General features: G+C 39.2%; 2 protein-coding genes across 2 annotated transcripts; one reads left to right on the top strand and one right to left on the bottom strand.

Annotated features, from left to right (window-relative positions):
- Positions 1–1,872: 1,872 nt before the first annotated feature.
- On the bottom strand, positions 1,873–3,343 carry TEX50 (testis expressed 50). Its single transcript, XM_019646988.1, has 2 exons — positions 3,020–3,343; positions 1,873–2,091 (listed from the first exon to the last, which is right to left on the bottom strand). The coding sequence occupies exons 1-2, from the start codon at positions 3,341–3,343 to the stop codon at positions 1,873–1,875; spliced, it is 543 nt and encodes a 180-aa protein (XP_019502533.1).
- Positions 3,344–4,339: 996 nt separating this feature from the next.
- On the top strand, positions 4,340–14,677 carry ANKRD45 (ankyrin repeat domain 45). Its single transcript, XM_019646978.1, has 5 exons — positions 4,340–4,351; positions 7,099–7,270; positions 7,712–7,879; positions 13,425–13,435; positions 14,323–14,677. The coding sequence occupies exons 1-5, from the start codon at positions 4,340–4,342 to the stop codon at positions 14,509–14,511; spliced, it is 552 nt and encodes a 183-aa protein (XP_019502523.1). The 3' UTR covers positions 14,512–14,677.
- Positions 14,678–16,620: the final 1,943 nt, after the last annotated feature.

The raw sequence follows: 16,620 nt of genomic DNA, 5'->3' as shown, positions 1-16,620 counted from the left end.
CCTGGAATTGTCTTTTTTGTTCCTTTCTCCACCGTAGATATTTTAATAGAATACGGTCTCTTTGGGATCAGGTGTTACATTTTATATTTATTTGTTCTTCAAAAATTCTAGGAACATAGTGAGTACTACAAAGTGCTGTGTTGGTTGAGTATTATCTCTCTTGAAATTCAATGAAAACAACCATAAAAAATCTCCTACACAGTCTTTTTAAAGCTCTGGATATATAGTACCACTTTTGAAACAGTTGAGCATATTTTTTTGTCTTTGTCTTATGATTGTGTCTTTTACTGTTGTATTCTTTCAGATGCAAGGCTGGCTCTGAAAAAATACATTGCAAAGGTCTCTGCAGCTGCTACAGAGATAGAAAAGGGACCAGGGAGACTCGGTAAAGAAGACAAGGTACCACATTGTGATTACTGCTTGTTCTGAGGTCTTTTGAGATTTTTGCCTCATATCTTCTACACTGATGCTTTAGAGATAGGTGGTGGTCCTCACTGCTCTCTTCTCCTGTTTTTCCCTCGTTCCTTTCCTCCCTCCTTCCCTCCCTCCCTCATTTCTTTCTTAATAAACTATTGGTAAGAGATAGACTAATAAAAATTAAATGAAATAATATTGAAGAGTGACGTAGAGATGTATCTAGTATCTCACCCAACATGAATGAATCTGAGAAATGTAGTGTTGAGTGAAAAAAAAATTGCCAAAACTACATAGATTTTTATAAAGGTCAAAAACAAGCGAAATCAAACTATTATTTAGATGCCTACATATGGGATAAAACTACTTTTAAAAGGAAAGCAAAGGTATATGCACAGATTGTGATTATCTCTTGGAGGTAGGCAAGGGGATGGAAAAGGAGAGGGACACAGAAGTGATTAGAGGGGTCACTGATATTATTTTGCTTCAAAACTTAGATATACACATTATATATCTATATATATATATATGTATATATATATACGTACACATTGCATATTTCTTAATTATCAAATTTTACATAATGGTAAAAAAAAAAGGTACCCAAGTTATAAGGTTGGTTCTTTAAAGCCAGCTTGCCACATTTACTGTATACTAAGTACTACATGTGGACTGGCTTTGGATGTGCAGACACACAGAAGGGAGATGCAAGGTATCAGGAATGTGGTTTGGTTTTAAGTTATTTCCTGCATCTCTGTGCAGGATGTTCTGTGACTTTCTGATGAAAAAGAATGAGCTATTGCCAAAAAGCATAGACATCCCAAGTCTGGGAACATAGTTACACATTTCACCTGCAGTTTCTGAAACACTTTACAAAATCTCCTATGAAACAATATAGGCAACATTCTCTTAGAATACCTATTGGAGCTACTAGATCTGCAAAACAAAATTTTCCTGGCACAAACAAACTAGTTACTATGAAGGCCTTTTCTATTTCTATTTTTAAATATTTGGTTATTTGAACTAGAAAATATTAGGCACAGATAGTAACACTTAGAATAACATTGCAATGTCTGAAGCAAGCTTAATAGTNATGGGAAATTAAGTCTTCTTGTGGCATAAAATTTGTTCAGGAAAGTAAGAAAAATCACAAATATTTAAATCAGGGATTTATTAAAACACTAAAGACTCTATGCTACCGATCAGTTGATAATTAGTAACCTAATACAATAAAAAGAACAAAATACTTAAACCTGAAGTGACAGTGTACCATCTTTTCCCCAGGCCTTTACTAAGTATAGGTGCCTTTTTAAGCTGAATAGAGATAACTTTTCAACCCAGACTTCTTTGGAAAGTTTCAGTAAAGGTGACAAATTACAAAGGCTTGCAAAGAACCATTTTTATCCTCACCTGAGTTCTTTCAATAGATTTCTTGGGTAATCTCCACATTGGATGGGGCTATACTTGCACGTGTTCTCTGGCTCCTTTTCCTTCACACTTCTTCTTTGGTTTTCGGTGCTTGACTTTCTTTGCCAAAGGATGACGGGGTGGCTGATTCAGGCACTGGGTCATTATCGACGCTGTGGCAACCAGATTGCAGAGTAGTTGGTCAAAGTCACAGATGGACTGCCTTTGTGGGTCATTACCAACTGTATCTAAGGAGACTTTGTTTTTCAGCTAAAAGGAGAAAAACAAATGATATTATCGTTTTTTTTTTCCTTATTGTAGTTGAAATTAAGTTTGTTTTCTGGATGTGTGTACTTAAGCTCCAAACACCATGCGTTACTTACTTGTATAAAGGAAAGGTTACTGTAGAAGAAAGGTAAGACTGCAGAATAAATGCTCTTTTGTTTAGGCCCTCATATAAGATTATAGTAATCATTACCACCATCAGCAAACATTTAAAGAGTGCTTTTTGTGGTTAGCACATTCTACTGGGAGAAATTATTTGAATATTAACAAAATATTTCCCTTTGCTAAACAGCCTCAAGGTATAATGCAATCAAATCAGAGCCATTTCATAGCTATCTAATTGTTGTGAAGGTCAGTGAGCTTTGAAGATTGCCTCAAAATATGGTGCCCTTGGCAAAGTGGAAAATTAGCGTAAGAGTGCCATTTCCCAGAAAGTTCTCCTAACATCAGAAATTAGTGTCCAGTCCATTTAAAAGAATATGTGCCAATTTTTATATACTTAGTTGTTTTAGATAGATCTGGAAGGGACCTAACAGATCTCTTGTTCTAGATCCTTCATTTTGTGGATGAAACAGCTAAGATCAGATGACTTATCTCAGGGCCCAGACCGACAGCTGCATTCCCTATACATTCTACTCGTTGTAGCTCACTACTTTCCTGATGTGTTTTGTGACTTGGAACAGAGGGATTGGACGGGATTATTTTAAGGACTTTCTAACTCAGTACATATTGTCACACAACTAGTATGTACAAGACACCTCTAGATGCCGGGCAGGGGTGAATGGCGGTGCTGGGATGCGGGGCGGCGTTACAAGGAGGAATAAGGCTTGGTACTTTCCGCCACAGAAGCTGGTAATCTTATGTTTTAAACTCTGATATTCTATAACTATTGCTGCTTGCATCACTAATTCACCTTTTTCTTGTGTTTCTTCCATTTCACCCAGAGGTAATGCACAGATAAAACAAACAGGCTTAAAAAGATAGCTTGTATTAAGATATACATGAGATGTAAAAAATCCTGAAATATATCCATATTAGCAAAATTGTAGCATAGCTTGTCCAGAGGGTAAGGTAGACAGTGAGACGGAGAAAGCTTAACCTTCAGATAATGCATTTCTTCTGGAAAAATCTCCCATCCAACCTTTGTCCAGATAGTTCCATCACAAATGCAGAAGCTCTCCTTTAAGAAGCAGATAAACAACAGGGGAAAAATCAGGGCTGTTCCTTGAATGGACATCTTTCTTTCTCAATTGGGACAAAAAAAATCTATAGCCAGAAACATGGCCAGGGAGGCAGAAATGCCCTTGGTATTAGTGAATATGGTGTGCCGGTCAAGGCATTGAAGATCGTCTTCCTACTTTGCAGAGTATACATGGATGATCATTGTCACAGCATCAGTCATAGTGACTCAGGGATAGACTCAGTGATGTCATAAAGAACCACACTGGAACTAAAACGTGTCACCTAGCCAGTCACTTGGTTTTTTTCAGGGATACATTTTCTTGCTTTTTGTCAGAATGGTTTCAGTGTCTCCAATTTTATAAAAAATGAAGACTTTACTAATATTTTGCTAGCTAATAAATTCAAGCTGTAATCATATTAATGGAATTTCATGGAAACAATGTACTTATATGTCTTCCAACCTTTTTGAGGTGTGGCAGTTTTACATCTGCTTAAAAAGCATCTGCAGCCATACCATTTCACACAACCTACATTCTTCTGTTTTTTCACTCTGAATTGCCCTTCCCTTCCGAGTATTGAGTGCCTTCCCCTTTTTGCTTGTGTCCCTTTGGTGGCAATGTGGTGTTATTAGGTAGTGGGTGAGGAGTGGGCAATTTGGCATGGTACGTGATAAAAGATGAGATGGTGAGGTGGCATGGTATGTGATAAAAAAAAATGAGACAGAGACCCCGCCTTTGAGGATCTTAACAATCTAGAGGTAGAAGCAAAATAACAAGATAATAAAAATTCCAAGATATTGCAGACAAAAATGAGAGCTAGTTATAACCATGCAACAGTTGTTAGAGCAATGAGTTCTACCTGGGGAAATTTGGAGTTTCCTAGAAGTGTATGTAAGTAAGCTTTGACTAATGAGTAGAATTTTGGTAGGTCGCGATGCGGATAGGGCATCTGAGGTTGAGGAAACAGAATAAGCAAAGAAATTTTGTGTCAACATTCATATGACAGATATTTATTGAGCATCTCCTATGTGCTAAATACTGTTCTAGGATCAATGCATATACAGGTAGGCACAAAATAATCTTTATGTTTATGGAGTTTGCTTTCTAGTAGGGAGACACAGAAAATAATATCTATCTAAATATATCTTAGCTATGGAATGCCGTGGAGAAAAATAGAGTGAGAAGGGGGTTATGAAGTTGCCAGCAAGTGAATGAGTGAGTGTGTGTTATTTTACGGAGGGCAGTCAGGAAAGGCCTCTCCGATATGGTGGTGCTTGAGCAGAGACCTGAGGAACTGCAGGAGTGGGCCATGATGACATCTGGGGACAGAGGAAGAGGAAGTAAATAATGGATAGACTTTCTGGATGAAAGTTGGAAGGAATAAAGCTGGAAAGATAGTTGGTGCGAGATAGATTGTGTGTGGAGGGCCCTGTATTTTATTCCGTAATCATTGATAGAGTTTTGAGGAGAGGAATAACATCAACAAATTGAGTGCGTTACTGCACACCAGGCACTAAGCCAAGATATTTGCATGCATTATGCTGCATTTTGTTCCATCCTTGCGACAACCCTTTGAGCGCTGTACTCTATTACTTACATTTTATAGATGGGGCAACTGAGGTTAGAAGGGTTAACGTATTGTTGTCATCTGAATGTTTGTGTCCTCCCCAAATTCACACATTGGAGTCCTCATGCCCAATATGATGGGACTGGGAGGTGTGTGGGCCAGGAGGGCGGAGCTCGCAGGAATGGGATTAGTGTTCTTACCAAAGGTTCGCTGCAGCGCTCCACAGCCCCTTCCACCACGTGAGGACACGGTACGAAGGCCCAGACCAAGTTGGTGCCTTGATCTTGGACTACCCAGCCCCCAGAACTGTGAGAAATACATTTCTATGGCTTTAAGCTACCCAGTCTGTGGTATTTTGCTATGGTAGTCTGAACGGACCAGGACAGGTATGGTGCATTAAGAGGACGCTGTCTGTACCAAGCCACCCAAAATAAATATGTGCTCTCGATAAAATCAGTGTGCTTATTATACAGATGCCTAAAAATGTGGAAGTAGCTCTGGAATTGGGTAATAGGTACATGGGAGAATTTTAAGGTCCATGTTGGAAAAATCCTGTTGATGGAAATAAGGTCGTTAAAGGCGCTGCTGGTGGGGGCTCCAGGGGAAGTGAGGAATCTGGTAGAGAAAGCCTGCATTGTGTTAGAGAACACTGAAATCATCATAAACAGAGTGCTGGTAGAAATATGAACCCTAATGTGCTGCTGGTGGGGGCTCAGAAGGAAGTGAGGAACGTGCTATTGGAAGCTGTCCCGTGGTGGCAGAAAACTTGGCTGAATTGTGTCCTGCCGTTAGTTATAAGGAGCGCAGACCTTACATGTGATGAACTTGCACATTTAGCTGAAGAGATTTCCAAGCAAAGTGTTGAAGGCATGGCTTGATTTCTTCCTGTTGCTTATAGTGAAATGTAAGAGGAGAAAGATAAATTGAGGGAAGAACCTGTTATGCACCAGGGAAACAGGACTTGATGGCTTGGGAACTTGTCAGCCTGTCCAGATTGAGAAAGTGCTAAAATTCAGAGATTCACTGTGGGGAAAGTGAGTGCTGCAGAGAAAGAAAGTCAACGATGGCTTTGCAATGCTGGGCAGTGCTTTGCTAGTATGAAGAGATGAGGCATGCGACTCATGGGTCTCCTCCGCCATCTCAGCAGAAGTGACATTGTCCAAGAGGGACCCCTGGAGGAGCCTCTTGTGTAATGGATGAATCTTTGTGACACACAGGGAGACTCACAAAGCTTTTAAGGGTGTCGTACTAGCGGGAACATTGTCAGTTTGGATATGCAGTGGTTCTCAACCTTCCTAATGCTGCGACCCCTTAATACAATTCCTCATGTTGTGGTGACGCCCAACCATAAAATTATTTGCGTTGCTACTCTATAACTGTAATTTTGCTACTCTTATGAATCATAATGTAAATATCTTTTTGTTTTCCAATGGTCTTAGGCGACCCCTGTGAAAGGGTCGTTCGACCCCCAAAGGGGTCACGACCCACAGGTTGAGAACCGCTGGGATAGAGGGACAGAGAGAGGACAAAATGAAAAAAGGCTGCCGGATTCCCAAAACTCCCCAGGCAGGAAATGACTGATAAAGCTATGGAGCTGCAAGAAATGGGCTACTTTTCATGAAAAAGGAAGGATGACTGGCTGGAACTGCAGGCCAAAGGGGTGGAGCCTCGCCACAAAAGCTCATTCTCAGGCCTTGACACCTGATGGAATTTGCCCTGTGGGATTTTAGAGTCGCTTGGGACGGGTGACTCCATTTTTCCTTCCATTTTCTCCCGTTTTGCATGGCGGTGTCTACAAATGTCACTCTGTGCCCGTCCACCACTGTAGTTTGGGAGTACAGGACTTGTTTTCTAATGTAACAGGCCTATAGGTGGCGAGGAATTTTACCCCAGGATGTAAGGCTCATACCAAAGCCTCACCCATCCCTTGTTGAGATGATTTAGATGAGATTTGAGACTCTTGAGTGGATGATATTTTAGATGAGCATTAGGACACAAACTGATGTGATGGGTTGAGACTTTGGGATGTTGGGATGGGGTAAATGTGTTTTGCATGTGGGATAGCTGTGAATTTTGGAAGGTCAGAGAGCAGACTGTGGTAGGCTGAAAAATGGCCACCAATGATATCCTATCTCTGGAACTTTTTTTTTTTTATGATTTTTATTGGGGAATTGGGGGGATCGGAACAGTTCTGGGGAATTGGGGGAAGGGGAACAGACCAATTGCTGTCGTTTTGTTCTTCAGTCTAGTCGTGGAGGACGTNAGAACCCTCATCATGACCAGGCCATGCAGCTCCTCTTGGAAGAAGACATCGTTGGGAGAAATTTGTTGTACGCAGCTTGCATGGCTGGGCAGAGTGATGTGATCAGAGCTTTGGCAAAATATGGTGTGAATCTGAATGAAAAAACCGCCAGAGGTATTTTGTCTTTTCTCTCATTACTATTACTGATGACTGTGTAAAGATGTTATGTGTTATCTTCAAAGTTGGATAGATGTGATGTGCCTGCCGTATATTTTGCATATGTCATATATGCACGCACACATATATATGAATGTATCTGTGTACATGTTGATACAGCATAGTATAGTTAAGGGTACAAACTTCATCATTCATTTCCGGTATGACTTGGGCAAGTTACCTAATCATTTTGTGTCTCCACTTCTTCACCTGCAAGATGGGGCTAATAATTGTATTTTTCTTAGAGGGTGTTATGAGGATTAAATAAGATACATGTAAATATCTCATAGTTGGCACAGCGAAAGTTGGTCAACAGTCAGTGCTTAGTAATATTACTGCAGTGATGAGCCTTGCAGGGCGAAGTCCTTTGGACCTGAGCGTCTCCATCCTGTTGGTCAGGTTACACACTCTTGCACTGCGCTGCAGCCTGGGGGCGTCTGGGAACGTTGAAGGCGCTGGTGGACTTGGACGTTGATATGGAAGCTCTGAACTTCCGGGAAGAACGTGCTCGAGATGTCGCCGCTCGGTATTCCCAGACCGCATGTGTTGAATTCCTGGACTGGGCAGGTAAGGAAGCTCACTGGGTTTGGCAAACTGACTGACCCACCTGTGCACTTTCCTGTGTTAAGTGATGCTTCAATCAGAGCTCAAAAAACCTACGCACTCTTATGAGTTTTACTGACATTGTGCGTACGTCATTTCCACAGCCCTGTAGAACATAGCGATTTCAGGGAGATATACCTGTGTATGCGTACAAACAGTGGGTGAAAAATGCATGCTTCACAAAGTTCCCGGCATTCACTGCGCAGTTATTTGCATTTATGTTTTCAGTAGGCATTTATTAAATCCCCATAGAGCATAGCATTGTTGTAGGTACCATTGGTTGCCCCTGCCCTCTGGACATTTGGTAGGTGGCGGATGATAAGCTGTAGACGCATCCTACAGTTAAATAACAACAAAAGAAAGAGTAAGGGTTAAAATGGGCAGAACGGGGGGTGCGTGCTATGGAGTGGTCGGAGCGTATGAGTTGAGCTGGGCCTTGTAGAAGGGCTGGGATTTGAATATACAATAGAAGGGAAAAGGGCAAAATCTTAAAAGAGCTGAGACCAAAAGTGGCGTGTTGAGGGATGGACAGAGAGGGACGTGGTTGCCTTACCGGAACTCAAGTCTGTTTGCACAGGTAGGCTACAGCTCAGGCAGAATAATAAATGAGTAAGTACATGGGCTCTTGAATCACATTGCTTGAGTTTAAACACTGGTGTCTCCACTTGAAACCTATGTGACCTTGGACAATGTACTTAAATTCTTTATACCTCAGTTTCATTTTCTAGATAAAGGGGCCAATAATAATTCCTATCTCTTGGGTGTTGTGAGAATTAAAATGAGATGATACAAAGCACTGTAGCCACCTGGAGCCACTGGAAATTTTTATGTAGAAGGGAGAGGTTGAAAGTGATAGGAAGATTCATCTGGTAGCAAAAAGGAGCTTGCTTATCAGCAAAATGAGCAGGGGACTGGGGCAGTTAATAGAAATAAGGAAACAGAGGGAAGGAAGCACATTTCAGAAGAAGAAGGTGAGTTATACTTTGTGGATTATTTTATAGGTAGTTGTCCACTTGCACTAAATGCTTTCTAGGGGCAATATTTCTGTCCGTACCTTCAATTTTATGATTAGATCTGTAAGTAAAAAGAAAATAAACAGCAAAGAATTTAGGTGATCCCACAGTGAATAATTATTGTGGGTGAAATTCACATTATATAATTTAAAATCCATTTTTAAAGAATGACCCACAACACTTAAATAACACAATTCAGGGACAAACTTTTCTGTAACTTTTCTGAAAAGAAACAGGCTGGGGCTCTGGGTGTGGAGTTTCATTGGTTCCCTTCTCCCTAATATCCACCTGTTTTACTTTGGATCCTTACATTCTTGAGGGAGTTATCTCTAACACTGCCCAGTGATGAAGATGAAAGACTATTATACTATAAACTAGTATTCTGTTTCCAGGTCAGCGATACACTTGTAAAGATTGGGGCTTCATGGTAATGTAGGTCTGGAATGTAGTCAGAAGCACAGACTACTCAACATGAAATTTAACATTTTAGTTCAGACTTACCAAGGATATAAACCACCTTCCAGTTCTTCTGATAATTAGAGCAGGAGGCACCTGGAGAGGGATTGAGGACTCATTACCCCAGAGCCCCCTCCATACTGCTGAAAATGCCATTAGAGGTCAAGTTTTTGAGGTTTGGAAGCTTTTTAAGTGTTCAAGAGTCCTCCATTAAAAGAAACATATATCAGTGCTCTCTTCGAGGGAATTAGTTGGTAGTTCAGAACTCTGAAGGGACAGAACAAGCAATACTGAAAATGTGGGTAGGATTGTGCTAAGGAGGAGTGGAATTAAGGAGGAGAATCTGGAAAGTTGAATCATAAACTTTTTTTTTTTNTAAATACCAGAATCAGAGCTACAGCATGGGTCTTCTGACTCACAGCCCAATAGGCCATTGTTGCCTTCAGAGTTCCAGCGACCCCCTGCCCTCCCTGCTTTCATACTGTCTGTGAACTTTTGGTTATATGTAAGGGGGGTTGCAGATGTGATAACTTTTATGGGCAAAGAATGTAATTGTTTTTTGTCTGTGATCCAGTTTCTTTCATGAGCACTCATTATTTTAGGAAAAAATAATGGAAATGTTCAATTGGTTTTCAAGTTGAGCTCAATCTGTAATTGACTCCTTTGGCTAATGTTTAATTACTCTTATACACAAATGTTTAGGTTCTCAGATAACTTCTCCCCTGAGTCTCTCCTTGAGATGATTGATGTCCTGGTATATATACATGTGAATGGCTCATGAGATCCATGGGGAAGTGGCTATGGGGAAGTGTTCATTCGCCATGTCTGAGCCCCTGTACCTTGTGAACAAGTCTCTCCTGGTTTGGACAGGGCTCAGTAGCTCTCCCTGGCTCTAGGGCTCCTGGGCTCACTGAGTTACACTGAGGTAGGGGCCAGATCCTCTGCTACTTCTTAGATCTCATATATGTCCTAAAGCAGTGGTCCTCAAACTTTTTGGTCTCAGGACTCCATTACACTCTTAAATATTATTGATTCCAAAGAGCTTTCCTTTATGGGGGTTATATCTATGCATATAGTAACTATTATAAATATAGGCAGCATTAGAAATTAAAACTGATAATTTAAAAAATGTTTATTAATTCTTTGAACAATAACAAAAATAAACCCGTTATACATTAAACAAATTATATATTTCTCATGGTAAATGACTTTTCTAAAACAACAATATTAGTGAGAAAGTTAAAATTTTTAAATATATAGAATATTGATAGAAGGAAGGAAAAGCTATATTATTATGATCATCCTATTAGTAATTATATTCACAGTAAACATACTTTAAAATGTCCTAAAGCTTCTATGTTATAAGAAGAAAAAGACCCACAGAAATAGAATTCTTTGCTCTGTCTTCCAAAGACAGAATACAATGAAGGATACCATCAGCAATAAACCACCAAACACATGACAGGAGAGTTTACTTTTATTCTTCTAGTTAGATATTTTCTTTTAAATGTCAGTTCTAAAGATAAATATCCTGGAAGACTTCACTTTGTCCTTTTATTCAGCAAGACTGATTCCAGCTTAGTCCAGATTTGGACTGGGACAGTCTTGAGGGTTTAACAACAGATCGGAGTGGCTTGAGGGTTAGTCTTAGGCGAGTGGTTCCCAAAATGTGGTCTGAGGAATCCTGGGGGATCCTTAAAACATTTTCAGGAAGTCTACCAGTCAAACCATCTTCATATTAATTCTTAGGCATTATTTGCCTTTGCATTTTCACTCTCTCACATGTTACAGTGGTTTCAAAGGCTACATTACATGGCGTCACATCACCTATCACCACAGTGAATGCAGAAACATTTATGGGAATTCATCTGTCCTCCATGAAGCCAGACATTAAAGAGATTTGCAAAAATGTAAAATAATGCCACTCTTCTCATCAATATTTTTTGTAAAATACAGTTGTTTTACATAAGCTATATTTTTATGTTAACATGTAATTGTTTTAAGATGAATTAATAAATATTTTAAAGATTTCTCAGTTTTAACTTCTGATATGGTACACATATTGATATAATAATCCACAGAAACAAAAATTGGCGGGGGTGGGGTGGTGGTGGTTCTCAATTTTTAAGACTGTAAAAAGGCCTGAGATCAAAGAATTTGAGAACTGGCTGCCCTAATCATGTTAGTTCTGGGCTGATATGGAAATTAAGCTGCATTTAAAGGTATCCCAAGGGAGCTTTGAGTATTCTGACCTGAATCATATTTTCAGGTTTGATCTAGCTTATCTCCAAATCTTTGAATTTACCTGGGATCAGATTGATCTCTAGATGCAGAAGAATCTGTCTGTAATCAAGTGTTTGGTGGTGGTAGAGTTGAAAATCATTTACTCAAGAATCTGCATAGGAAAACGGTGTGCTTAAAGAAGAAATAATAGCGTTACCAAACGGTGTGCTTAAAGAAGAAATAATAGCATTACCATCTTTTGTTTTGCTTCATGACTGCTTTTACTGGAGGACTAAGGATGATTTAAAGATGATGATGACAGGCTCTGCTTACTGAGTGCTCACCATATGCTTGGCACATGTATCATCTAATTTCTTTTGATTCAACAATCATAGAAACCAGGTGCTAGTGCTACTCCTATGAGAGAATAGATAAGTCACCCAGTATGATGCAACTAAGAAGTTGAGGGTCGGACTGTGAAATCAAGTCTTTTTGACTTCCAAACCCATTACTCTTGGCTGTGAAGAAAAGCAGTGGAAATTGCAAGCCTGACGTTAAGAGTTATTGAACACATATGACGCATAAAGAATTGTAGTAAGTGTGAAAGTGACACAAGAGAGACATAAGGCTTGATCCTTGCCCCCATCCAGTTTACAATCTAATTGAGTAGATGGCTTACATACTTGAAACAAATAGAAAATAGGGTTATACCATATTTGCTAAGTTGTATGGTACAAACTGTCTACAGTAAAGTTCAGAGGAGGGAAAGGCCCCCCTATATTCCAGAGAAGAGTCAAGGAAAGTTTTAGGAAGAAAGTAGGTTTACAGCTTGGCCATTCCTTTGGCTAGTAGGAATGGAGGAGATAGAAAGCTATTCTAGGCCTAGTAGCAGGCAGATTTATGAAATGCAAAAAGGACTTCCTCAGTATCTTCAAGGTCTCGTGTCTGGGGCCCAGCTAGACCAGGGAGAAAAGGCATTCCAAACACACCTTGGCTCTATTCTCCAAGGTTTGAATATGGATATCTTTAGCCAAAATGTTCTAGAAGATCGCAGTGTTACTGATAGGGTGACAAAATAATTTACTGTGTAGTAGTAATGGACTCTTCTGAGAGTGAAAGAGGATGCTATTGAAAATTACACCAGGGAACACATGTAACTGGAACTGTCCTGGGTACATTGGGACATGGGTCACCCACACAATTAACCATAACATGTGCTGCCTGGTTTCTGTTAGATTCGCTCTTGTAGATTTCGTAGTATAGCCTCCCAAGTGATTATTCAAGACATGTTTTTTCACACTCTGGGCTGCAACCCATTAGCGGGTCATGAAATCAATTTAGTGGGTGACACCCAGCCTTCAAAAATAGAATTGGAATAAAAACAAACATCAGTAAGTTATATGTAGTAAAGAATAATAGCATTTTGTTTAATTATATATTATATATATATATATATATACACATACATATGTGTATATATGCAAAAATACCCATATATGCAATGTATCCAGGATAAAAGTATCCATTATGACTGAAAAATAAATTATTTGGTCACCTTGTTAATAGAATTATTAATATATTATTTATTATATATTATATATATATATATATATTAATAGTATATTCAGGCAATGTATTGACTTATGGTAGGTACACAATAAACTTTGTTAATTGAATGGATGAATACCTTATTTTATAATTAGTCAACCAGTTAAGTATTCATCCCATCTGTATTGTCAGTGGACTGACCGAATAAATAAATAAATAAATACCGATTTGTCTGAGTGTATTTCTATTCCTTTTCTTTGGTCTCTCAGGTAGTTTTGGAGTAAATGGAGTCAGAAGGACCCCCAGAATCAGAGAGTTCAGAAAAATCATTTTTCTCACGGCAAAAACAAGAGGAGGAGGAGGAAGATGAGCAGGAGGAGGAGGAGGAAACAGGTGCTGTTAATCCTNATTTGTTCTTTTTCCTTTTAATAATATATTATGGACATCTTTCCTAATCCACTTTGTGCTACATGCTTCTGCCTATTTAATAATATGGTCAGGATATACGATACATTTATTGATTCCTCTTTATTATTGCAAACCATGAAACGGTATACCTCTTAAATCAGACCCCAGCAGTTTGCTGCGCATGTGCACAGAGATGGTTTTGCAGAGGGGAGGTGTTCAGGGGGGGCGGGGCTCTTCCTGCATTTCCTGCACTTCCTCCTCTGGGAGCCAGCTGAGAAGGAGCACAGTATCCGCCATGTCTGCTGAGCTGCATGCAGCCCACGCCATCCGCTCAACTCTTTCCCAACCTTTGCAAACACTTCTCTTTGTCACAGGGCTCTCTGAAAATAAAGAATTAGGGAGAGGGTGTGGACTGGCCCAAAGCTTCATGACTCTACATTGTGAGTTTAATTATATTCACGTTTCACTGATGTTAGAGCTACACAGGCCAATATAGTCGTCGCTGGCCACACGTGGCTACTTAAATTCAAACTCATTCAAGTTAAATAAAGTTAAAAACCAGTTCCTCAGTCACACAAGCCACTTGTTTTAGTACTCAGTGGTCACGTGCATGTCTGATGGTGGCCGTACGGGACACTGCAGGTATAGGACATTCCATCATCACAAAAGTTCTGAGGGACAGTGCTGGCTGAGAGATACTATGGAATTTTATTTTTCAACGAATAAGTGGAAAGTAAGTTCTCTTGTTTCTCTGTCTAGAATACTGTCCTTGGTGCATGCCGTATAAAAAGTGAGTGGTTGGAAACCCATTTGGAAGCTCCTATTAACGAGCTTTTTGAGCAGAAGCAACAATTGGAAGATATCGTGACTCCTATCTTCACAAAAATGGCTGCACTGCGTAAGTTTTGCACAAAAAGTGTTTTGAATGTCAGAAAAGATGAAAATTAGGTTCAATGTTGTTATTTCTGAGATACTCTGATTTTAACAATCTTCATTAAGTAGCCATTAACTTGGTTACAAGCACTAACCTGTTATATAACTCCCTAGTTTCGTTAATAGTTTTAATGTTAAGAACTTAAAATAATAACTGAATTATTTCTATAGAGACTGTCCAATACTAATCTTAATATTATTACCATCATTGACCATTGAATTTTATATAATTTACTATGCTTTTGATTTTGACCCGTGATTTTCAACTAGAAAGGCATGTCCTCTTAGGAGGCAGAGTGCCAGAATTGAGTTATAAAAATAGTCACGGGGAAGCAAAGTACAGCATAGGGAATGTAGTCAATAATATTGTAAAAACTGTGCATGGTGTCAGATGGGTACTAGACTTATCAGGTGAACACATCATAAGGTATATAAATGTCTAATCACTATGTTGTACACCTGAAACTAATATAATATTGTATGTCAACTGTAATTGAAAAGTAAATTTAAAAGAGCATTTTTAGTATTATAACTCTATATTTTGACAAACCTATTGTGGGAATACTGTGCCGTGAATGGGGCAGGTGCAGTATTAGAATCTTGGAGGCAATCGTACTGGACATTTAAAAAATACCAGCTTTGTTGAGATATAATTCTTATACTATAAAAGTTACCATTTAAAAATGTATAATATAGTGATTTTCAGAATATTCATAGAGTTGTATAATCATCACTGCTATCTAATTTTAGAACTTTTTTTTTTTAAGTTTTTATTGGGGAATTGGGGAAGGGGAACAGCCAAGTTGTTGTCCTTCATTCTTAGTTGTGGAGGGCGTAGCTAGCTCAGCTCTAAGTCCAGTTGCCATCTGGCCGTCCATCGGCAGCTCGCAGCCTCTCAGCTCAAGGTGCCATGTTCAATCTTAGTTGCGGGTGGGCGTGTAGTCCACCATCCCATGTGGTAGTCGAACTGGCAACCTTGTTGTTAGGAGCACGTGCTCTCAGCAGCTGAGCCATCCTGTCACCTGTTGGCAGCTCAGCAGCAGCTCAGCTCGGGCGCAGCTCCCTGGCCTATGTGGGAATCGAACTGGCAACCCTGTTGCTCAGAGCTCACGCTCTTAACCAAATGAGCCACTTGGCCTGCCCTAATTTTAGAACATTTTACCACCCCCAAAAAGAAACCCCATACCCATGAGCAGTCACTGTCCATTCCTCTCTCCCATAAGCCCCTGGTAACCGCTAATCTACTTTTCATCTGTATGGATTTGCTTCTTCCGGACATTTTATAAATAGAATCATACAATCTGGCATTTTGTGTCTGGCTTCTTTCACTCTACATAATGTTTTCAGAATTCATCCATGTTGTAACATGTATCAGTTTTCCTTTTTATGGGTGAATAATACCCCATTGTATGGATTCAGATTTATCCATTCATGAGTTGATGGACATTTGAGTTTCCACTCTTTTGACTATTATGAATAATGAGTATTATAAATAAACTTTTGTGAGTAAATTTTTGTGTCACCACATGCTTTGTTTTCTCTTGGGTACATACTTAGGAATGGAATTGCTGGGTCATGGTATGTCTTTGTGTAACCTTTTGAAGAACTGCCAAACTGCTTCCAATTTTTTATTTCCACAAGCAGTATATATGAGGATTCCAGTTTCTCCACATAATCAACATTTGTTTTTATCTTTTAAAAATAATTTTAGCCACTCTAGGGTGTGAAGTGATACCTTAATATAGTTTTAACTTATTTCCATTTCCTTAATTACTGATGATGTTAAACGTCTTTCATGTGCTTACTGGTCATTTGTGTATTTTCTTTGGAAAAATGTCTTTTTGAATCCTTTGCCCATTTTAAAATCGGATTCTCTTTTTATTGTTGAGTTGTGAGTTCTTTATGTATTTTGGAGACAGGTCCCTTATCAGATATATGATTTGCAAAAATTTTTTCTCATTCTGTGGATTGTCTTTTCATTTCCTTAATTATGACCTTGTAAGCACAAAAGGCTTTAAGTTTGATGAAGTCCAATTTATCTGTTTTTCCTTTTGTTGCTTGTGCTTACGTTGTCATATCTAAGAAACACTGCCTTTGTAACAAGGTTACAAAGATTTACTCTTA

This window comes from Hipposideros armiger, unplaced genomic scaffold, assembly GCF_001890085.2.
Source record: "Hipposideros armiger isolate ML-2016 unplaced genomic scaffold, ASM189008v1 scaffold_6, whole genome shotgun sequence".
Classification (NCBI taxonomy): Eukaryota; Metazoa; Chordata; class Mammalia; order Chiroptera; family Hipposideridae; genus Hipposideros; species Hipposideros armiger.
The sequence above is the reverse complement of the archived record's forward strand: the minus strand, read 5'-3'. Positions and strand labels throughout refer to the sequence as shown.